General features: G+C 47.2%; 1 protein-coding gene across 1 annotated transcript; it reads left to right on the top strand.

Moving 5' to 3' along the window:
* The first annotated feature begins 1,163 nt into the window (after positions 1 to 1,163).
* LOC126526043 (arylsulfatase B-like) lies at positions 1,164 to 19,714 on the top strand. Its single transcript, XM_055067829.2, has 10 exons — positions 1,164 to 1,548; positions 3,736 to 3,895; positions 4,769 to 4,878; positions 7,032 to 7,142; positions 9,178 to 9,312; positions 11,800 to 11,926; positions 13,108 to 13,410; positions 15,580 to 15,860; positions 18,353 to 18,532; positions 19,407 to 19,714. The coding sequence occupies exons 1-10, from the start codon at positions 1,357 to 1,359 to the stop codon at positions 19,590 to 19,592; spliced, it is 1,785 nt and encodes a 594-aa protein (XP_054923804.2). The 5' UTR covers positions 1,164 to 1,356; the 3' UTR covers positions 19,593 to 19,714.
* Positions 19,715 to 24,994: the final 5,280 nt, after the last annotated feature.

Below are 24,994 nucleotides of genomic sequence, written 5' to 3'. Positions count from 1 at the left end.
TTCACTTGAAGACTAAACGAAGCCTCTACGTCTGACGGCAGGACCACTACAATGTCGTTCCGTCAGACATGACGGTAAGCAAACAAGATTTACAAGTACAGTCCGATCGACATGACCGGTCCTTGCCGAATTTAACCCATTATGATATACTTCCTTTGGAAGCCTAAGCTTTCGAGTACGCTTATAGGGAGGTTCGCTGTGTCACTGCGTTTCTCTTGTGTTTTATTTTTATTCAACGAACTCATCTTGCTAAAATTTTTCTTCAACTTGTTATAGTTTCTATTTCGTCTCACGTTTTTTTTTCCTTCAATCTCTCCGTCGTTATTATGAGTTCAGTTGATCTTATCGTGTAGTACCACAGTACCCTTAGTTAAAACCCTCTGTAATGGTATTTTGCTGATCACGGCCGAAAAGAATTAATTAAATACGGAAGATCATATCTTGGTTTTTGATTTTTTGCCGCACTCTTGTAATTACCACACAGATGTGGCAAACAGATATAGTTTACGTAGTTTACCACACAGATGTAGTTAGATAAATGAGGGGAAGTCTTGTTCGTTAAGAAGTTCCATAAGTGGCCAGATAAGTCGATTTTATTTTCGTGCATGTCACCGCTTCTCCTCTCTGAGGAGTAGGAGGGCATCGGAAATCCTTGTACCCTAGTCTGGCCTGCTCTTGAATGTTCCTGTGTTTTTATCATTCGGATCATAAATTATAAGGCAAACCCATAGCAATCTATGCGTTAATTACCATGGAATTTTCCGATAAAAGCTTATTTCTGACTCCCACTGAGTAGTTCACATTAATGCGCTTATTTTTCTTTATCTTCTCCTAGTAGTCCTTTCTTCATTCGTTTAGTTCAAACACAAACATGAAACTCCCATCATGCGATCGTGATTGCCCAATTTCACTTTTTTATTTCGTTTTCTCGGCTTTATTGATTGATCTTGTAAAGTTTGTTTTGATAAGCTATTTTTTTTTTTCTTGAGCCGCCTCAAACCTGTGTAGCCCCCCTTAGAGGGTGTGCGCCACAGCATTTCGAGATTATCATCATTATCAGGTCAAATCAAAGTCAACATGGCGTAGCGTGGCGTCGCAAGACGACTAGACCTGCAATGTAAATTGTCACGTAATACTAAATTGTCGCCCCGTTCCGTTCGCCCCGTTCCGTTCGCCCCGGCTGACGTGACGCTCCCATCAAATTCGTCGCACTATGCCAGCAAGCAAGGAGGCTGGCAAAGCAAGCATCTCAAGGCCCTAATATAGAAGACCTACAGCATTAACTACATCCGTCCACGTGTGGCATAGGAAACCTCCGGTGGTGTATGAAGTATTCACAGGCCCCGGTCACGATGTATGGTAGTGTCCCCGACTACGGAAGGCACACCAGCGGGCCGTGTACCTAGCCTACAAGAGTGTGTTGACCCGCAAGAGGTGGCCATGATGCTAAGAAGATGCATCGCGGTGGCACTGCTCATGCTTGTATGGCCTACGCTCGTCTGGGGACTGCAAAAGCCGCATATTGTCGTCATCATGGTCGAAAGCTTGGTGAGTTTGCATGCAGCATTTTATTATCTCAATTAGACGACTGACCGAGTATAACCCTCATAGTCAAAATTAGGGATTGCGCTAAGTAAACCTCAAGCGAGATTGACGAGAAGTGCGTGTGCCTGTTGGCGTTCTTTACTCTACGCTTTCGAGAGAGAGAAAGAGAGAGAGAGAGAAAGAGAGACAGGCACTCTTCAATGGCTGCTGGAGATGTTTGCCTGGTTATACACCTGGCACGCTACTGCGGATGATTTTCGTGATGCGTGGAATTATCCACTAGTACATGATACACACACACACAAAATGCGTGAGTGACAAGCACAATCACACACGGTAACAAGCTCAGTGTCCCGGAGGTAAACTAAGAGCGCCTGCGTTGCATGCAAAGAAGTAGCAGAGCTGTGCCAAGCTTGCGGAATATGTTCGAGCTCCATAAAGCCGCCACGTAAATTTAAAGCAGAGTTTAGGACAATTCTGGTGTAGGCAAAGCATGTGCAGTCGCAAAAAAGCTTGGTGTAAGTCGTACCACGCACATTACACATTAGCGATCGCACCAATTCACGTCCCGCTTGCTGCACGTGCTATCATGAATGCCACAATTGCGTGGTGAAGCGCCTTTTCCAGCGCAACTGAAACAAACACAAGAAGCCGCACACTACGGGCGCTGTTACAACGCTTCGTGTTTGTTTTATGTGCGCTAGAATGGCTTCACCAAGCATCAACTCACTTGCGCACGAACGAGAGATTTTCAAAATGCAGTGGTTCATGGGAGCACAATGGCGAAGCCAGAGTCCAAAGTCTGACATTATCTGTGTATGGAGAATTCAGGTACCAAAACTCTGATGTGTGGATGGGAGGGGGGGGGCGGCGGTGATTCAAATTACCCCGAGTTCACTGAACCCTGCCGGTTAGCGTCGCCCTGCACTACCAGGCACCGGTAGAAAAACGGTTCAGTCGAGTCGAGTTTGTTCGAGTTGACTTTTTGGCATTGAATCAGCTTGACCGGTTCCTGGCAGAGAAAAATGACACGCCAGATGAATTTTTAACCGGGCTTGGTTGGTAAATTATACTTTAGTATACCATAGCAAATGTCGTTAAGTGGAGGGGTTGGTGCGCCAAGGAACGCTTAGAAACTAAAGGCAGATGGCGATGCCACATGGAAGCTCCGACACTAGTTTCCCGTGTCATCACGGATTTCGACTGCATCAGCTGGGAAGTAGTATTAGCCTCTTCATAAACAAGGATTACATAGGGTATAAAAATTGAAAGAAATTACCTACGAGCTTTGTAACCTTGGACAATACAATAACATACGGGCTATGATCATAGTGCGAAAGTAAAAACGGAAAACTTCCTCTCGCACTTTCTCATCTACTGCGTTGCCTTTTTCTTTCACTAAATAAATAAAGATCGAGTATTGAAATAATGTTACACCAGCCGCACAAATCTATACGTTCGCGTTGAGTGGAAATTGTAGCGCTGGTACAATCTAGGAGGCACACGCATTTCTCGGTCATAAATTGAATATCAGTGTGCTCAGTACTATTTTGCCTAGTGTTTATCGACCCTTAGGTAAAGAGATTCTAGTCTGCATAATTTAATCATGCATCGCTGGAATTTCATGCTCTGTGACAAAGGAGAAGCAATGTGAATGTATCAGATGTGGCGAAAGATAGCGAGGCTGAGGTATAGCACCTGCAGGCGAGATAAACACTACCAGAAAGTGTTACAAGGTCCATCAAAAAAGTGGTACACATCGCGATTAGCCTGTCATTATGGTACGCCATTTCTTTATCACGATACGCCACACTCTATCCGTAGCATTGATATAGGAAGCTCATTTTAAAGTTTTTGTGCTGGAAGCCAAATAAGAGGGACCTAAAGGCTTGATCACACTTCCTGTTACTTAGGCTTCCACCATGGGTGCAAGACTTCAATCATGCCTTACTTTGAGAATGTTGCATTACTCGTAAAATGCGCCGGCGTTTGCAGGCTTAAAGTTGGAACTGCGAACTTCTGCTTGCCCTAAATTTTTTCTTTGTTTGTTCGTCCCTTCTAAAACGGCCACTACGTTATGCGCGCACCCTAAAATGTTTGCTTATGTGGCAGATCAGGCAACCAATAGGTGTCGCAAACCTGGGTGCATCACTGCACTTTACATTCTACTCCACAAAACCTGTTGCTCAGGGTTGGGCTGACGTCGGCTTCCACGGTTCGCGCCAGATGCGCACGCCCAACATCGACGCTCTGGCGGCGGACGGCGTCATCCTCAACAAGTACTACACTCCGCCTTCCGGCGTGGCCTCGAGGGTTGGCCTCCTCACCGGGGTGTATCCCTACCGAGCAGGTACTAAGCGAGCGTCACCGTGCTCTCTGGCGTCGAAGTCTTCATGCCGCCAGGACAGGAAAACGTGGCATCAAAATTACAGTAAAAGCCGATTTTCGCGAAACTACTTTTTCATCAAACTTTGCTCTGCCTGCTAAACCCGTGCCCCATCGCTTTCGCAAGTGCCATTTTTACTTTATTCGTGCTCATGTGCTTCAATTTGCCGAACGATCTGCTCTTCCTTGACTGTCTACTGGTCTGATGGTTAGCTGAACTAGAATACTCAATGCATCGGAAACACAGAAACACAACTTATTCTTGCTCACCTATACGAAGCTTTCCATGTGAAAAAAACTAGCATGCGTTCTTATTGGCATCGAACTTTATCTTTCCTGGTGAAACGGCTATAATAGAGCGACGCTATGGGAGTGGCTTACATTATTAGGACCCCAAGCTTCGCAGATGTAACGGCTGGGCTACGGGCAATAACCACTGAGGGACCGCGGTTTAGCAGGCGTGAAAAGCTTAGGTATCTCAAATGTTCTGTTGCGCCGGCACTTGGTTGGAAGGGCGACGAGTAGAAGTCCGCTCACCGAATTGTTGGCTCCAGGCTGGACACTTTCACATTAGACAACGTATGCTGCACATAACTTTCACATAACTCGTAACACAGGAATGCTCAACCTGGAGCCAATGTTTCCACGACGCATCTTCATCCTGTCTTTGTCTCCCAAAGGTTGTCGAAACGTTCGCTCCGAGTTGAGCTTTCCTGGTTCGGCCACTCTCTATCCCTTAGACTATAGTGGACGTTGAACAACGTGAAAGAGACCTTATTTAAAGAGATGTACTGACTACAGAGGCTAAAGCTACGAAACATGTGTTTCTCACCCGTAGGTATAACAAGAACGATACACCCTTCGCAACCGACTGCGCTCCCTACGCTATTCACGACGCTACCGATGTTTCTGAAGAACTTGGGCTACGTTACGCACTTCGTTGGAGTCGTGAGTCTGTATTCTTTGGCCACGCTTAGAGACATACAGGGTGTCCCAACTTAAATGCTCCAACATTTAAAAATATACAATAGCCACGTAGCTGGACAGAACCCAAGGTGATGTTGTTTGCCGGCGCTTGGAGATACACAGATTATTATTATTTTTTCATTCCGCCTAATCACATAATTAGTCTTAATAATTCATCAACTTCTTAAATATTATAGTTAGATGAAAAGTGTCATTGGGAAAATTGTAGAGTGACATGAAAAACTCCCGATACAGCTTTCTGTTGCTCCATACGTGCTATATAAAAGTGTTTTTCGAGCGTGAAAGAAGCCCGCAAATGGACACAAAATTGCCGTGCGGCTGGCCGCTCGAGGCACTTTGAGGTATTAGCGGGCTTCTTTCACGCGCGGAAAAACAAATTTATGTAGTACGTATTGAACGACAGAAAGCTGTATTGGGAGTTTTTCCCGTTGCTCTACAATTTTCTCGTTGACAGTTTTAATCTAATTATAGTATTTGAGAGGTTGAATTATTAGTTCAGACTAATTATTTAATTAGCCGGAATGCGAGAAAAATGATAATTTCAGTATCTCCAGGCGACGGCACAAACATTGGTTCTGTTCAGCTACATGGCATATTTATATTTTTAAATTTGGTGCATGATAGGACGCCCTGTACATCGTGCAACCTGCTCTCGCGCAGTTTCCATATGTTTTCAACTCCGTGCAATCTGGTGTTCGCATTTAGTACGTTCATATGCACCAATGGGTGTTTCAGCGAAGAAGCGAATTCACTACGAGACTGTCCAATACAGATACGAAGAGGTTATTTTCTCGGCGAGAGAACGTTTGCTTTGGCAAGCGTCAGAGACTGAGAGGTAATTGCAGACTAACTGGGTAAATAACTTAAATTCCGTCATTGTCTGGATTTCCCTTTGTCGATTGCTACCACGTATTACAATTCGCGGAATGAGAGCCAGTCACGGAAAAACCTGTAAAATTTTCGAGATTTCACATGGTCGCGGCCCAAAATGCTCCGTCTTAGCAAACAGGTCCCAAAGCAGAGATCATAATCATGAATATGTCTTGCTATGCGTTCTATATTTCTTTTTTTTTGTTCCTAGACGTCTTTGTGGTAGTTTTTTTAAAGTACAGTTTGAAATTCCCACCCGTGGGGGCCGATCAGCGATCACAGTGTGAGAAGGCAAAAGTAAGATTTTCTAAAAACGACATCTGATCTCGGTGTTGTGCTTTGTCTAGAAAAGTAGCTTTCCTAATAAGCTCTGTCGTACATATTCAGAAGTAGACCGAAATCGAGGGGCCTATACCTTCCTTGTAATAAAATAGGCGCGTGACACTGAACTTATTCCAAGATTCTCTGTGCAGTATTAGCGGGACTATTTACGGGCTATTCACGTCTAAAAAAAAGAGCCACTATGAACGGAAAACGACAAATCTGTTGCTTGCTTTATTAAAAGTTCACCAAAGTCAGCGAATATCCAGCTAAGTTAGTAACACTGAGTCAGTGTTCAAGCCGTGTCCAGTGAGAATTAGCTCCGCTATTGCCACTAGTTTCCATACTCTGGCCCTCAACTTCTTTTACGGAGTAAACGTGTTTCCTGAAGAAGCACTAAATATACTTAAACGAGGAAGAAGGTGGGACACGACTGTTTTTAGGTTATACAGCTGGCTTTTGCGTTCTTGTAGTGCTGCTAGATTTAGGCAGCCTCGAGGCTCTCACCTTACACCTTGCTTACGTCTCCGGACTGAACAGTTGCTGAGATTGTTTTAAAAAAAAAGTTGCCTTGCAGAATGCACTACTTTAGCTAAACGAAAATGCAACACCTTCGTCACGTAAAAACAAACTGTAATAGTGGCTAACCCACCTTATCACCCATAAGCCAGCCCGCATAACTCGCAGAATGACCGCTCCATAAGTAGGCCGGTCTAGCATAATATCCCATGTACTGTCTCTTTTTGCTGGGAACTGCCACAAAAAGTAGCACTGTGAATGTTGGAGAGCAGTTATTTAAGCAGTTTTAGCTGTCTTCAGGTGTCAGGTGTAAGTGCTTAAAATGAAGCCGAAGCTAAAGCTTTGAGTGTAAATAAATGCTGTAGCATTCACTATTTTTTTCTCCTTCCAACTCACCGGAGCAGTGGAGCCTGGGCTTCTTCAAGGACGAGTTCACACCAGAGAACCGTGGTTTTGACACGGCCTTCGCGAAGTGGAGCGGACCGGGAGACTACTGGACACACGTTTCGTCGGATGTGAGACGTGTGCATGTTTACACTATACGAATGCATCTGACTCAACAGCAAAAAGAAAAAAGAAAAGAAACAGGCATTATACCGTAAACTCCGCCTCAGCGAGCATTTCAAGACGATGTAAGATCAACGTGCTGAGCGGAACTCTACTACGCCTTACTGCCACTTAGGTCACGTGTCTCTAGCATAAATTTTATTGAGGAGATAGAGATGCTCTGCAGAAGCAAAGTGTGACAAATTGGACCTTAATAGGCGCTCTAACAAATGTAACCTACGAAATCGCCATGCTTGAACACTTGAAAACATCTTTTTATCTTTGAATTTCTGCGATTCCTCGGAGGATATCATATTGGTTGACACCACATGAATTTTTCAGTGACTCCCAAGAGTAAACTTTTTTTTAAAGACCAAGTGCACAGACGTTACCCGGATGAATGTTTCCGATTCACCGCTCTGGTCGTGGGCAGGGAAATATTTAGACAGTGGTAGGAAACAAAGAACGCAACAAAAAGTTACGAGAGGTTCAACGCACTTGGATCAAACGTTAAGCTAACCTTTCTTGTATCGTTATAATTAAACGCCATTGAAAGAGACACGTGATATGTGCAACCTGTGCAAACCTGTGTGACCGTGGAGGCCCTCCGCAGAGCCTATCCGGCGAGATATGCTTTGTGGCTGTCATATTGTACCTTGAATGTTCTGCGGTGTTCCCTCTTCGCGTCACAGCTGTTTAAGAGGCTCCCCGGTTTTTCTTCTATCTCTTTTTCCCCAGCTCTCCTCCCCCCCCTCGTTTGGCGCTGAGCCGTGTTCTCTACAGAACTGCAGAAGATAGAGCCGACCTTCCCCTTCTTCACACACAACCATTTCGCTCTCTTTCCCTACTACATGCACTCAACGAGACAACTTCGCCCAATACGTAGAAAAAGGCAAAAAAAAAAGGCAAAAAGGAGACGTCCACATTCTATTCCATAACAACTGTAATACGGTTAACACCCGCCGTGGTTGCTCAGCGGCTGTAGTGTTGAGCTGCTGAGCACGAGGCCGCGCGACCACATTTCAATGGGGGCGAAATGCGAAAACACCAGTGTACTTAGATTTAGGTGCACGTTAAAGAATCCCAGGTTGTCGAAATTTCGGGAGTCCGCCACTACGGCGTGCCTCATAATCAGAACGTGGTTTTGGCACGTAAAACCCCAAATTAAAAAAAAATACTGTTAACAGCTACTGTAACATCGCGCAGTGCGATAGCAGGAAACATGATTATCGAAATTGAACTACCCCCAGGATCAGCCTATTTTAGGAACCACGTGGAAAGCTTGCGTGGACACATGTGTAGCAGACTGGTGTTAGGATCGGCCGACCAAGCCACCACCTTGATTACCCAGTCTCCGGAATCGGCCCAATTTGGATCGCACCATCTCAGGCAGTTCAGTTTACTCCTACACTGCTTCAGAGGTCCATTCGGTGAACGCATTCGTTAACCCACACCAAACCCTGGGAGGTGGAAAACGAAAGCTCTCTTAAAGAATATGGAGTACCCTAGGCGTTTATACAATCCGGCCAGTCACCCGCTAATGCTTTGCACGGCTTTCTGCTGGGAACACAGGCAGCGTCATCTCAATTGAAAAAGCGTCGTCTAATTGGCTGAGCATAGTGGAAAATGTGCGTCATTGCGCATATTCCTTTGCGAATTTTAATCTGCCGCGGTGGCTTATCGGCTATAGCGTTGTGCTGCTAAGCACGAGGTTGAAGCACATATTGATGGGGGCGAAATGCAAGAACGTCCCTGTCCCGTGCATTGGGGGCACGTTAAAGATCCCCTTGTGGTGAAAATTAATTCGGAGTGCCCTACTACGGCGTACCTTATAATCAATCGTGGTTTTGGCACGCAAGACCCCAGAATTCAATTGAACTGTGGGCACTTGGCCTTCAATTTGTTTAATGGGTGGCTTGGGGGCAAGAAGCGCATTTCATTTGCTAGGAAAAACCAAATAACTATTGCCCTCAATAACCGTGAAGTTGATGTAATTTTCTCCAGCGGAAGTACAACTACTTTCACGGCTACGACCTGCGGCTAAATCGGGAGGTGCTGTGGAACAAGACGGGAACATACGCGACCCGCGCCTTCACGGAAAGGGCAACGGAAATCATCGCCCAACACGACAAGGCGAAGGTGAGCGTACTGTGAGACCGGTGGCGTGGTCCTCTATTGATGCAGTTATAACTCGCTGTACAGGTGTTTATACTTAATCATGAAACATCCCTTCCGGCATCTGCCATAGCCAGGCGTTGCAGCCCATGTCATTTGACAATGTCGGTGAATCAACAGTTGCCTACCTAGATACACATATGCTCATCTGACTGTCTGTGTTTTAGTTTTCTCAACCTGTCTTTTCGTCCTTTGCTCTGCATCTTCCACAGAGTTCGATACCATTACTGGAGGGTACTTTGGCGCTGGTGTCTACAGGAGCTGCATGCAGGACGGGCCAGCCAGATTAGGAAGGGTGGGCAATACAGGAATTTCCCCAACCTTCGTCATTCTGGCTTTAAACGGCTTCATGATTTTGTAAACTGGTCATATTCAACAAAGCACTGCGTTATAGAGATAATTAAATAAATATTATTAAAACGGTCTCATGGCAGAATTCGAACACAGGACCGCTTTACCATCTGAGCTAACCAGGCGGCTCAGATGTAGAGCGGGTGCCCCGAAAACGCGGTGGTCCCGGGTTCGAGTCCCGTACCAGGACGAATTTTCCTTCAACTGCGAGGTTTTTCTTTCGAGGAACCCGTATGGGTTTCCTTGGTAGAAATTGCTACGATTGGGTGGATGTCTCATTTTCCTTTAATTAATTAGCTTTCTCCAACTCTGGGCTACCCAGCAGGCCTACGAAGCGGCGAAGAAGCAAGACCTCGACGTCCCATCGTGAGAGGCCTAGGCCCAGCAGGCTAAACTGCTGGTTCTCATTAAAGTTTACTCTCTCTCTCTCTCTCCACCTTGCAGGTTTCCGCAGAACTATTGCCTCAAGCTTTCTGATGTGGAACGCTCTGCTTATTTCTCTCTCCAGTCTATTGCGCTCTCTCCCAACTATCGAAACACCATGACAAACTGGTCAGCACTCGCATCTTTTGCAATGGAAGAATAAGTTCCCCGCTGTGCCAGTAAGAAGCAAATTTCGGTGCTCACGCATTCGCTCATATATACAGCGGCTTGCCTCGCCAAAGTAAGACTGCATGTGCGCACGAGAGAGGTATAAATGTGACACCCGACCGATGATCTATATCTTTCCGTGAAAAAAAGTACGTACACTTTTTGCATCCGAAAAAGTGATGCGCACGTTTTTGTTTATTTTTTTTTTGTCAAAGAGTGCGCATCATTGCTTTTGATAGTGTTTCGATAGTTGGGAGAGAGCACAGTAGACTGGAGAGAGAAATAAGAGAAGCGCTCCACATCATAAAGTTGGACGCACATTTATGTGTGAGTGAACCTACGGTCCATATCACTGATAAGGAACTTCAACTTTTAAAATTATCGCGCTAATCCACGTATTGTAGCCATTGTCGGGAGGGGGTGTGGCCTGGATTTTTCGCGTTCATCTTTCACTACAAACCTTGTTACTGTTCTAGTTTTCTACGCATGCGTGGCGGAGAATTTATGGAATCCATTCGCAATAAGTTTCAGTAGCAAGCCCTGTGCGTTTCTTTTTCTTCTGCTCGCATCTGTACTTCTTGGAACCCCTTTGCGGTCATCATGCACCAACTGGCCCAGAAAACCACACTACTTAACAAATAAAGCTAACAATGTAAAGACTTCGCTGCCGCTTCGTTTACCACTGTCGGCGCTGCGCTGTCGTCGTTTCGATGGTGGCGACACCCCAAGGCTTGGACGCGCAACAAGCCACATGTCGCAGGCTTGACGCCGTCTCGACGCTGATGCCGACGCGACGAGAAAAGCGCGAGCTGACGAGAGTCCAAAGAGCTTCAAAGCCAGGGTGAACTATATATGGTGACGGTGCTAGCCCACAATAGTTAATTCTTAGGCAGAGTTAAATCGACAGCCACTTTTCGTATAACGTCAGCTATCGGCGAATGGAAAGGCTCTATGGGAATCTGCCCGCCGACACCGAGGGGCAGCCCTGAAAGGGTGATGAGAAGTTGAAAGAAGTATTTGAGATAAAGGTGACTTCGCACTCCGCTTGTGAGCCCCACGTGCCACGTACGAGTGCAAAGCTAGTGTGAGATACCTTCAATAGCGTATTCTATTCGCAGAGTTTTTCACCTAGCAGAAGGGTGGTTCAGGGCCCCTTTAAGTGAGCTCGAGCGATTACGCTGCAAGGTTTAGTGAGTCATGTATAAATAAACGATGCATCTGAGCACGGAATATCAGTGATTCTGCTCGCCGCTGTCATTGTGCTCAGTGTTACCATCTTTGCTGGGCACAGGTTCACCCGATGACCAGTTAGTTCCGTCACTTTCGTTGTCCCATAGTGATTGTTATTGAGGTCATAGCGCTCAACTGACACGCAGAAGAAAAACGACAGGACGTTACAGAATGTCTTTCTTGTCCGTGTCAATTCAGCGCTCTGACCTCAGTTATTTTCAACGAACCAACTAGCTCAGAAATCTGTAAGCCTTAACCTTGTTGACGGTTTCGTTACAGCCTCTGTTCATGCTGATCGCTCATCAAGGTGTCCAGGCAGCCAACAACTACGGTTCAGTTCAGTGTCCACCCGAGCACTTGGACACATTTGCGACCATCGCACATAGAAAAAGAATCCTACTGGCCGGTAAGGCAGCATGTACCTTACGTGAAAAAAAATTAAACACGGGGGTCTTAGGTGGCAAAACCTCGATCTGATTATGAGGCATACCGTTGTGGGGTGCTCGGGAAATGTGGACCACCTGGGGTTCTTTAACCTGCACTTAAATCTAAGTACACGGGTGCTTTCGTATTTCGCCCCCATCGAAATGCGGCCGCCGTGGCCTGTACCTTATATGACTCGATGTCCAAAACAATTGCCTTACGCGGTATAAAGCTACGAAGTAAAGATCCCGCTATCGGCAAGATGATCCTGTTCGGAATTTTTTTTTCTTTTTTTCACGTCAGGCCCGCCTTCGCTGCGTTAAGCCAATTAATGCTAGCTAAAAGGGGTAGTCCCGATTCCTTCCCATGCAGAACGCGGTGGGTTCGCGTCTTCCTTGACCAAACTCTGGAAAGCACTGACTGTAGTCGTTTCTTGGTACCGGAACAAATTTGCTTTTGTGAGCACCTATTCGTACGTCTCCATTAGGAATGCCACATAGGTGGACAAGGGCCACCTAAGGTTGCGAGACGCTGCCGTTCTCAGAATCCACAAAATATAACGTGGACGTACACTTACCGAACGTCGTTCGCAGGAGCCTATAGTCCCATGTTTCCAAACCGAAAATGCTTTTGGAATCCTTCGCAAGGCTTGATGAGGCGTATCAATCTTCCTCGTGGTTTTCGTTAAATGCTGCAAACACGGCTGTATCGAGTAGGACGGTTCCTATTTAGTGGGAAACTTAGCACGTCAAGTTTCGTTGCGTTAATTGTTCTATGGTGCGGACACAGCTGTATTGAATGTCAGCATTCTTATTCAGTGCGAAGTCTTGCCCACAAGGGGGAGGGGGATCCTTTGCACAGGGGAAGGGCAGCCGAAAGCTTTCCTGGGCTCCCCTGGGGCTGTATTTTATGAGTGTCCACTAAGTGAACTGATCACTTCAGTGCGCGCTGATATTCGATAGAGCTGGAAGGCGGTAGGGCAGGCGCCACTCCTCACCGTTGTCACCGCCGGCGAAAGTGGGAGAGTTACGTTTGAGCACGCAAGGTAGCACGTTGATACGATTATGCGGTATGCTTCATGTCCATCTTTACCAACTGAATATGGGTGAGCGGCCCTTCTGCTTCTTCCAAACGCTCGGCGCATGCGCGGTCTGCGACAAGCAGGCGCCCTGGCCGAAGTGGACGACTCCGTGGGCAAGGTGTTCGGCGCGCTGCACAACCGGTCCATGCTAAACGACACGGTGCTGATTTTCGTCTCCTCCAGCGGCGGCCTTGCGGATCGGGAAGACGAGAGCAGCAATTGGTCCTTCAACTGGCCCCTGCGAGGCACCAAGGGAACGTACTTCGAAGGCGGCATCCGGGTGCCTGCCTTTGTGTGGAGCCCGCTTCTCGGCGACAGGTCACCGCGAGTGTCCAGTCAATTGATGCACGTCACCGACTGGCTTCCGACACTAGTAAACGTCGCCGGTACGCAAGCGAGTGGGTGGGAAAGCACGGCGTGCTTGGTGAACTGGGCGAGGGGTCGAGGGGACGCGATTAAAGTGGATACAATTGCCGTCAGCCAGATTTAAGCTCACTTCAAGAGAAAAAGTAATCGTCCCTGTTCTGCACAAGTTGATGTCGAAGCTCTCGGTCACAAACGTCTTGCTTGTTTAGCTGCGTCATCGGTGCCTTCCGAAACGAATAAGAAGCAATCTAGCGCATTCCAAAAGCGCGAATCATTGTGTCAAAGCAAAGGACGCGGACCTGTATCCCTCTCTGGCTATTCGCTAGTCACGTCATCGCCGATGGCGTGGTTGATTATCAGGACACGATGTACACGGAGCGTTGGCTACGCTACGCTCGCACGTGACGCTGCGTTTTTATTATTATCTGAAATGTTATCGATGCCAAGATATTTCTCCATATAATGGTAGCACTTGTGGCAGCAACTATAAAATATGAAAGCGACCTAATTTTCACCGACTGAATGGACCTTTAAGAAATGCACTTAAGACTTACTACACACGCACGTGTGTGTGTGTGTGTGTGTGTGTGTAGTAAGTCATAAGTGCATTTGTTAAAGGTCATTATAGTCCTTATAGTCCTTACACACACACACATGTGTCTGTGTCTCTCTCTGTGTGTGTAGTAAGTCTTAAGTGCATTTGTTAAAGGTCCTCATAGTCCCCCCCCCCCCCCCCACACACACACACACACACACACACACACACACACACACACACACACACACACACACACACACACACACACACACACACACACACACACACACACACACACACACACACACACACACACACACACACACACACACACACACACACACACACACACACACACACACACACACACACACACACACACACACACACACACACACACACACACACACACACACACACACACACACACACACACACACACACACACACACACACACACACACACACACACACACACACACACACACACACACACACACACACACACACACACACACACACACACACACACACACACACACACACACACACACACACACACACACACACACACACACACACACACACACACACACACACACACACACACACACACACACACACACACACACACACACACACACACACACACACACACACACACACACACACACACACACACACACACACACACACACACACACACACACACACACACACACACACACACACACACACACACACACACACACACACACACACACACACACACACACACACACACACACACACACACACACACACACACACACACACACACACACACACACACACACACACACACACACACACACACACACACACACACACACACACACACACACACACACACACACACACACACACACACACACACACACACACACACACACACACACACACACACACACACACACACACACACACACACACACACACACACACACACACACACACACACACACACACACACACACACACACACACACACACACACACACACACCGCCGTGGTTGCTCAGTGGCTATGGTGTTGGGCTGCTGAGCACGAGGTCGCGGGATCGAATCCCGGCCACGGCGGCCGCATTTCGATGGGGGCGAAATGCGAAAACACCCGTGTGCTTAGATTTAGGTGCACGTTAAAAAACCCCAGGTGGTCAAAATTTCCGGAGCCCTCCACTACGGCGTGCCTCATAATCAGAAAGTGGTTTTGGCACGTAAAACCCCAGATATTATTATTATTATTACACACACACACACACACACACACACACACACACACGCGCACGCACGCACGCACGCACACACGTGTGTGAGGACTACAAGTACGTTATCTGCGACAGACAATTCTTAAATATTCCGGAAAACTTGAACATTATCACCCCATATAGTGGTCTTGCGTATGATGCCCTTTTTGAGCTGACATGCGCAATCAAATGACAAGCGGATGAATGCACCATATTTTATTCATATCAGCGCAGCGGTTTCTTAAGAGAAAATTTTATGCTTCACGTGTATTTGCACAAGAATTTAGGATTTCGCACCCGAGCCGACGCTGCTTCTTAACCATTCTATTCCTGCACAGACAAGAATGACGACTCTGTCTTGCGCAGGCGGGGATGCGAAGATTTTAGGAGACCTGGCCGACTTCGATTCGTTCAACCAATGGCCGACGATCAGCAAGAACCTCGTCTCGCCAAGGAAGTCCATCATCCACAACTTCGACATAGCCCGCCAAAATTTCGTGATCCTTCTGGGTCAATACAAGGGCTTAATCGCCACGCACCGCAGCGTCAGCTGGGACAGGAAGTCGAAGTGGTTCCCACTTGAGGGTCTTGAGCTCAAGCAACCGTCAAAGTTCGAGAAACGCATCTCCTCCGGCGAGGCCTACAAGGTGCAAACATCAATACTGTTTTAAAACCAAATGTGCAGAAACATCGACGATTATTGTTATCGTATACGTGAAGAATAGCGGAACGCTTGTAGAACGCCATCCGCTTTAAAGGGACACTAAAGGTTACTATGACGTCAAGTTAAAGTGATAAAGCAATGCTGTAGAACGTCTAAGGCGTCAATATAATCGCGAACAGAGCTTTAGTAGCCGAGAAATCGAGGTAAATGCATGACACAATTTGAGACACCCCAGCGACATTCCGGTACTAGCCCGATTGCGAAGGCACTCCTCATCGTAATTCATGTCACTAGTACTCAGCTACTGGTATTAAAAAGGTCATTTCATTAGATTATATGACGGAAGAAAATGCTACTTGTCTACTGCTGTTCGATTCTAAGAAAAAATAACATTTTGACGTTACCCTTGAGTAGTATGAGTGGTCGAAAAGTTTCGTTTTCGCTCGACTCTGCGCACGCGACTCTGCGCCGCGCGCGCCTTGGAGTTTCAGTTGTTTCGCTATCGCGTCGGGCTGCGCTGGTTCTGCTGGCTCGCGAAACTTGCATTTGGAACAGGCAGCGAGAATGCCACGTTCATGTGATGTCGTCGGATGCGGGAACGGTCCGCGGAACTTGGCCAAGGGCAGTTGCAGCGGCGAATCGAACATTACTTATCACTGTGTGCCAACGAGTGAACCTCTCCGTTCGAAGTGGTTAAGTGCCGTAACCCTGCCACAGCGCATTGGCGAAGAGCCGAAAAATCGCATAGTGTGCTCGCTGCACTTTCGTCCAGAGGATTACGAGTTCAACGCCGACTTACTGAAGTTGTGTGGAGTGTCTTTCAAAGCAATGCTTTCCCGTGGCGCTGTTCCGTCGGTCTTGCCTGCATTCTCCGAAGCGCCAGAACAACTGCAGATCGAAGACGAGGTGCTTAAATCGCTGAAGTCGAGCCCAGCATCGCGAGCCAATGTATCGTTGTCAGGCTCGTTCATTGCAACGAGCGTCAAAGTTGGCGTCATAAACTAAAGAACCAGCTTATCACAGATGGCGCACAAAATCAAAAATCACAGATGGCGCAAGGAGTAAAGACACGTCAAGAAAAGGCTCAGAATGGCGTCAAATTTCTCGGGGAGCTTCCTGTAAACAAAGTAAATTAATGGCTTTGAAAAGATCATTTGGTAAATTTCGGAGGAGGTGGCGCCACGTCGTTAGTGTTTAACATGAGCGCGTTCATGGCGCTCCGAGATCTACAAATGGTACAATGGTTTAGCATTCCCACGCCTAAGCAGCCTTAACGGTGTCCAAGTTTTTTTTACTTGTGTGGAAAGTATACATCGAGTTCTTCTTATGAACTATGTCGGCTATCTATGGACCTAAAGTCGTCGCACCTGTGCATATTGTGCGTGAAAAGAACTGTGCTAGGATTCTACAGATAACGAATAGCTAGACTGAGATTTGTCCATAAGTCGCTGAAGAAGAAAACCGGGTATTAGTACAGAACAATAAAATATAATTAGCTCATAAATAGTGTGAAAATCCCGCTTTCTGTAACCATGACGGTTGATTATGTCATATGACGCTATGATCAGAGGACTATTCCATGCAGAACTACATTTACGCCGCGTAAAAAAAGCTTACCGAGGTCTTTCTCTAAACTTTGCATACTACCAATGGACTAACTGCCTAATAACTTTTTGCTTTCTATTTTCCATAATCAGCGTAAAAGTAATGACTTCGGAAGTTCATGGATGGAAGTTCATGGCGCGGCGTTTATACACGGCCTGATGTAGCCTCGTTAAATCGACAACAGAGAAATACTGGTCATCGTTATTTGTTTATGTTATTTTATTGAATACTGCGGATACATGGTCCAAACAGAGAGGACCCCAAAGAGTACGCACAATGGCAGCAAGCGTGACAGTGAATGATAATGCAGCACTGAAGAACAGAAAATTATTAATACAAGAATTAGGACCTGAATTCAATCATACAATTCCATTCTATTAAAAGTTGGCGGGAAGATACTTGTGTTTAATTCTTCGTTCAAATTGCGATGTTAACGCATTCCGCTTGTAATGTAAGAGGCATCAACAGAGCATTTTTTTTTTTTTTTTTTTTTTGCTGTGACCATTGCGAGTGATTTCATACGATATGATGCTACGGTGAGGGAAATATGGCTAATAGATCAATTCAAGCTATCTGTAATATGCGTAGAGAAATATTTCAGTAAATTCTTCAGAATGTCTATGAATATCTATCTATATCTCAAGAGTAATGTACTTAAAAACAATGATATTTGGCTTTTCAGACGCCGTAAGCATGACGTATCCTTTTCTCCACCTTGTTGAATATGTAAAGGGTTTCGCGCCCAAGGGCCGGTAGGTGGGGCTATGTGGCGTTTGACCTTCAACAGTCTGGTTGTTATAAGGGTTTCACCATGAATAAATAAATCATGCACTACCGCGCGGCGTTTATAGTTTATGTCCATTTGCGCAGGTACTTCAACAGCTTCGTGGCAAAGGCTTCAATCTGACAGACCCCACACGAAGGGGCTCTTTACTGAACTGTAAGGCCATCGCGAAGCCCCGGGGTTGTAACCGTGGGCGAGGTCCGTGCCTGTTCGACTTGGCCAATGACCCTTGCGAGCAAGATAACGTTGTTGATAAACATCCCGCTGTGAGTCTGCACACTTCTTTTTATTTGAAAAAGGGCTCTACGAGGAAGTCCGCGTGTTATCGTGATCTTTTAAGGCGCGTATCCAATTTGTACTAAGCAAATGTTTCATTCGTTCGTTATCTCATCGTCACGTGACCCTGTGGCACACAAATCTCATAAGCTTTGCTCCTGAACGGCATCGGCTATTGGCTACGAAAGTTTTTTTGTACAGCGATTTCATATGCAAATCACTTGTAAGGCCGCCTTTGTGATGTTGCGGTAGCCACAGTAATGACCCGGTAACGATCGTTATTGTAGTAAAGAGTTGAATGAAGGTTTACCTTGTCAGGCCTTATTATGAAAGGTGTAAATTGAAGCCATGCACCTTCTTAGCCAAAAGCAGTGTGGGGAGAAGTGTCTACGTGTTTGACCGTTCAGGAACCTTTTAATTCTCTACTTGTCCTCAGGAGGGGTTATTGTCAACAAGGAACACAATCAACCCCTAACATTCCTACCTCCCCCAATTCTCCCTCTCGAATTCGTCAATACCCTTTTAATATCACACTATTAATTCACCAGCTTCAACCTATGCCACGACGGCTACTGACTGATTGACTCATTCATTTGTTTGTGGATTGATCAATTGGAATGGCTGAGCGTCCGAGGGAAACACCTGGTTAACGGTGTACGCCGATAGGCCCATTAAAAAAACCGTGATTTGAAATAAACGGACGGTACCCTACTCGACAATTTCGAACTCATCCTAGGACTGGCTCGAAGGTACAGTTGACGAGGGACGAAAGGTTACGTACGCTTGTCCTTTGCACAGGGCTTTTTTTGGGCTGTCCGACACGAGCAAAACACGTTAATTAACTTTGCGACGCCCGCCACGCAGGTCGTGGCGAAAATTAAGCAGACCATCATATACGGCGACAACTACGTTCCCTGGGAGAACGAGAAGATGGGGGACTCGGACGCCGACCCGGGACTGTTCGGCGGTGTGTGGGTCCCGTGGCGGAGCCCGCCGCACAACCGTTACGGCCAGAACAAGCGCTCCCAGGACTGTCACTTCGACTGCTAAAGGGCGAGAGCTCTGCGCCGCGTTTCTCCGTCATTGATATCGATACGGCTTGCCCCATCCGCCAGTCAAGAGGCGGCCTAAAGAATGCTAAAGTATATCCCTGAGTCAGTTTACACGCAGGAACTTATTAAAGGTTGCTAGGAGTGGACGAGAGGCGCTTCGTCTTTGGGCTCCAGGTGCTCCAGGAGCATTGCGCGCTGCGGGAGTACTGGAACCGGAGCTCTACTGCAAGCGATGGCTTCTTTTCGTTACCGACACCGCCGTGGCGAAGCATTCAAAGCTAGGTGTGCTAAGATGAGCCTGTACGCTATTCTTTCCTGGTGCATTTCCTGTAGAGGTTGAAGTATTTATTGGCGGCTAACATTCGGGCACTGAGGGCGCTCGCAAATCGGTACACACGGACGTGGTAAAATGTGCACGGCGAGAAAGATACATCGACGGCCAGTCGGAGTTGCGACAAAAAAACATTGTTTTCTTGGACCTTTCAGAAGATTGAACGTTTTGCGTGCCGCTGTGGCATAATACCCAATCACAAGCAAATCATACGTGTACGCAACAGAGCGTTATTCGGGGTGGCGAGGGTGCCACATGTAGGAGAAGGTGATCGCTTCGTTTTTTTTTTCGGGGGGGGGGGGGGGGGGGGGGCCTTTGGCGCATGACAAGCTTCCGCAAAGACAAATCGCGCGTCATCGCCTCAGCTAGCTGGGTACCGTTATTTGGTTGTGTAACTTTCAGTTGCGGGAGGTGGTTCTAGGTCCTTTTTTTTTTTACATTTCGTACACCACGAGATTATGCCATCCACTAGAGGGATCCGAGAACCAAATTAGAGTCATAATGCTTTCGTCAAAGCACTGTGACAATACTTCGTACTTCCTTGAAAATACACTGAACTCGTTGATATCTACGGTAGTACGTACGCTGTAGTCGACTAGGTCCCATGAGGTGCCTCTCGGTGGCCTCTGCAGCAACTGATATCAGGAACGCGAGGCATTTCGAGTAGTGTTGCATGCGCGAAAGACACCCAGCTGCCCAGCACTGGTCTGGCTGCGCCTCAACACATGTAACCTCTTCAGCCTGGGGGCTTGGCGTCTTTCTTAAGGGCCACGGTGTATTCCGGAAACTCACGTCTCCACCTCTCGTTTGGTCCCAGTCCGTGTGACTCGAGAACGGAGTATACGCGGCATTTGTAACTTGTCAAGGCCGCGAAAAAAAGAAAGAAAAAAAAAACGTCTCGTCAAGCTATTGGTCAAGTGATCGGTGTGATACACTCTTGATTCCAAGTTTCGAGGATTCTATGCTAAATATACAGGTTTTAATGAGACTTAAATGCTGATCGAGCACTAGGAATAACTCGCTCATTTCCTTCCCCACTTGCATTGCTCTGCTAATTCAATCGAGTATTTGTAGCAACGTACGCAATTCATTTGATGCCGCTGCACTGCCGCCAACGTGTTTTGGGAATCCACAGCTCTATCAAGGTATTGAGAGATAGCTTTTACCGTGGGCTCCTCTACTTTCACGTACATACGTGTTGGCGGAATAAGAACAATTGACAACGAATGTTGTACGCGTGTGTGTGTTTCCTCCTTCTACAGGGGCTGCGAATTTAAACTCGCAACTCGCAGCGAAAAAAGAATGCAGCCGAGTTGTGCCCCTCAAACATACACTTCTTGCGTGTGCGCTCTTATTTACGGCGGCAGTAACTGTAGGGTCCCGGCGAGCGCGAGGGGAGGATTATCTTAATGCATACATTTATCACATCGAAGGTTTTCCTGGGAGTAGGTCGCCCGCACCGTCCCAGCTGCAGAAGCAGATTAATCGCCCGCCCGAACGCGCGCCGCCTGGCTTTCTGCTCCATCTCGAATGCGCGAGGTTTGCGGGGCGATTGCCTCCCGCGATGGCCTTGCAGGACGGAGCCCGCTCGCCGTGCCTGCACCGTCTTTCCCCTCTTGCGAAACAAGAGCGAATGGATGAGGGGGAAAAGAAAAGTCAAGAGGGAAGAAGAGAAAGTGGGAGGGAAGTCAGGATGCAGGGCTTTCCGCTGTCAAGTGTCGCCATCTGGCGCCGAAAAGTGACGATGCTTAGGCACGAAGTGTGTGTGTGCAACCCTAGCCGAAATAAAGGGAGAACGGGCGACGTTGAAAGGAGAGTAAGCAGAGGAGGAGTGTGTGTGTGCGTGTGTGTGTGTGTGTGTGTGTGTGTGTGTGTGTGTGTGTGTGTGTGTGTGTGTGTGTGTGTGTGTGTGTGTGTGCGTGTGCGTGTGTGCGTGCGTGTGTGCGTGCGTTCGTGCGTGTGTGCGTGCGTTCGTGCGTGCGTGTGTGTGTGTGTGTGTGTCTGTGCCAGAGGAACCCTTCGAGCTTCTGCCACCTGTAGATCGTTTACCAAATTATGGTAAATTACCGAATTTATGGCCTTAGTCAAAATTCGTAATAACCTAGAACAAAAGCTTCCCTATTTTGTATTCTTGCGTTTCACCGTTCACATTTTTTTCTGTTCCGTTTATTCTTCTCACTTGTTTCTACAATAGCCATCATTTCTCGCCATGAGATATTTCTATGCTATCACTATTCAATGTAACATGATCGTGAATTTCGCAACTACTACGTGATTACGCATTGATTTCGCGTCCTCTTTCATGTCAATCTTTGTTTCTCCTTCGCACCCTCTCTTCCTTGTTACCGTGTCGTTGACAAGCGAAGGTTCTCAAGTTCTTTTTTAATCGTCAACGAAGGCCTATTGCGGGACTCTCCTAAACCATGACCATCAGTCGCGTAGCCGGAAATGTCTTGCGTGGGTAAGGGTGGTGACACTTGATCAGGGCGGAGGAGCTTGAGGGGAGGGAAGGGGGAGTTGGATAGGCCCCGTATTAACACATAAATGTCTGGGGGGGGGGGGGGGGGGGGGGCACATGCCCTGTGTGCTACCACATGGCTACGCCACTAATCAGCACAACTCCGACTCATATTGGCGTGCTTGCATCTTGATGTCAAGACGACGGCTCTAGTTTCAGTCGGCCAACGCTTGACTAATAAGGGGGTTGTTTCGAAGAGTATACATGACCCGTCATTCTTATGTAATCAGCCGCTCGTGAACAGGTTCAGTCATCTACGTACGAAGCATCCAGAAAAGTGTCTGCACTGATGGGTTCATGAACGGAATGCACATATCTTCTGGCATCTGCAAATAAAAAATATTTTTTTTTTTTTCGATCGCTTTCTTGAAATTTCTCATCACGCCTGTATGCACAAGCGTTGTCAATAACTACCATTAAAAAGCGGTTAAGGGTACAACGTTTGAAGGTGTAACGTATGAGAAGTACGTCGACGTTAATTACCTAGTTTTGCTCAGAAGTAAACTAAAAAGACACGCCTGCTTTGCCTGAATGAATTTCACATTGAGTTATGTGTTGATGTCGTACTCCGTAACTCTGTTTCGGTCGAGGTGAATGTGAGAGGTTTCATGTTGCCTGAACACTCCGAAAGATAGATTACTTCTTGTTTCCAGAAGAGAAGGGAGTTGACAAATTTTCAAAACTATACTTCGAGAGCGAGCGCTCAGCCCTGTAACGGCCGAAGATCAGCCACAGCGACACTTCCGAAAAACATTACGTCATGTACAGTGCCTCCAGCGCCCCTATACTCCCACCTGCACCTTGACATGTAGTGACATTATACTAATGCATCAAGGCGTTGCAAGATGCAAACTTAGTTGTAGAGCTTCCGCTTCACTGATAGAGAAAACTACGTCACCGAAGATGCCAATTTTACATGCAATTAGATGAGACATGTGGTAACCGGCGTCATTTTGACACGTGGTCTTGGCTGAAACACTTCCACTAACCGTACTTACCTGTAAGCTTCGCGCTTAAAAAAAAAAGTAGGCGAAGCCTGCTAAGGAAGCCCCGTGGTAAACTGGCGGCCAGAGTTTCGGTAAGCCCGCCTGCTCTCGGGTGATTAATGTTGTTTTCGTCGCACAAAATCTCCGAACACATGTTACCGCGCCAGTAGATAGCCTTCCTAAACATGACGTCACTGACGTCATACTGGCGCACCAATGATGGTTCTTAATTAACAGGGCTTATAGCAGGGAAGAGCTTAACTAAATCTAAAGGGAGGTGCAGCTTGCTTTCTCTGCTATAGCGCAGTGGTCGCAAAGATGACTGCGAAATTCGTATAGCACCCCAGTGTTTCACAACGCGGGCTATCTCCCCCGAAACTTTATCGCTTTCATCTCAAAAAAAAAAAAAAAAGCACCACCTCTTAGTTCGCGTGCAGAAAGTGATTGACGCTATCGACGGCTTTCCCGGAAGGGATTCGGCCACAGTCAGGCGACGTGCATTAATTACGCAAGATCACAGCTCAAGAAGGACGGATATTTTTTTTTCGTAAGGAACAACCAGAAAACCCCGAAGCTATGCAAACTGTTTCCCAGTTCAGGAGGTGTGCCACGCGTAAGAACTGACGCAATACCACGCACGTCAACGCACACGCACACACTGGGGGCTATTTGTACCGTACAGTGTCCGGCCAAAGCAGCGAATCAGAGGAAGCGAAGAGAAGGGTGTAGGCCAGAGAGGGACATACTTTATCAGTGGCACGGTCGCGCAGCTCTCCTTGAGTCCCGTCCACAGTCGCCCCGGGGCTCAAACGTTCAGAAAGAAAGAACAAATGAAGGTAGCTGCAGAAACAATCTCCCATGTAGACCTCGCAGTGGCGTCCAGCCCAGCGTGCCAGGAGCAGGCGTCCGGCTCGTTGCCGGCGTTCCCAATCGGGGGCAGCGTGTTGGTTGTCGCCAGCCATGGCGCCTTCGTCGTTGCCTCCGCCGACGTTCATTCAAAACAACAACAAAAAAAAGAAGGCCATGCTCGCGCGCATACCTGAAACAAGGCCGGGCGCCTTGGGTTTCTCGCCTGCCCCGCCCAGGAACTGACCGTTGGCCGAAGGAGAGAAGGCCGGAGCGCGATGTCCTCGCTGATGCGGCGCCTCGCAACTCTCGATTACGCTTGCCTGGGCGCTGTGAGAATTCAAGCCTTTGGCACGTCCAGCACTGGGCGCAGGCGACGGTGTATACGGCCAAAGCCACGTTTCACGCGGTCCGTGTCGTTTGCGAAGGGCGATCTCGATGCTTTCAAGAACGCTAACACGAAGGCGGGTGGTATAACACGTGACGTACAGCGTATGTTCATCGTAAACAGAATCCCCCGAAAGCACACAAAAGAACATATACTTGAAACAGATAAACCGATATCACTGACTTCTTGGCGAGTGCGCGAACTCGCTTGGATTTATTTTGTCCTACTTCTTCACGGGATATAAACGACAACGGCGCACTTCCGCATGAATAGGTTAATAAATGCACTGGCTACGTACCTTCTTTTTTTTTTAACAGTGATTATACTTGGG

This window comes from Dermacentor andersoni, chromosome 8 (genome assembly GCF_023375885.2).
Source record: "Dermacentor andersoni chromosome 8, qqDerAnde1_hic_scaffold, whole genome shotgun sequence".
NCBI lineage: Eukaryota > Metazoa > Arthropoda > Arachnida > Ixodida > Ixodidae > Dermacentor > Dermacentor andersoni.
This window is presented reverse-complemented; position numbering and strand designations above follow the sequence as displayed.

Bases quoted from the DNA above. Each gene is read 5' to 3' on its own strand.
- LOC126526043 (XM_055067829.2), top strand. From the start codon at position 1,357: ATGGTAGTGTCCCCGACTACGGAAGGCACACCAGCGGGCCGTGTACCT. The intron at 11,927-13,107 runs GTAAGGCAGCAT...TGCGACAAGCAG, and splicing joins AAAAAGAATCCTACTGGCCG to GCGCCCTGGCCGAAGTGGAC. The intron at 13,411-15,579 runs GTACGCAAGCGA...TGTCTTGCGCAG, and splicing joins GACACTAGTAAACGTCGCCG to GCGGGGATGCGAAGATTTTA.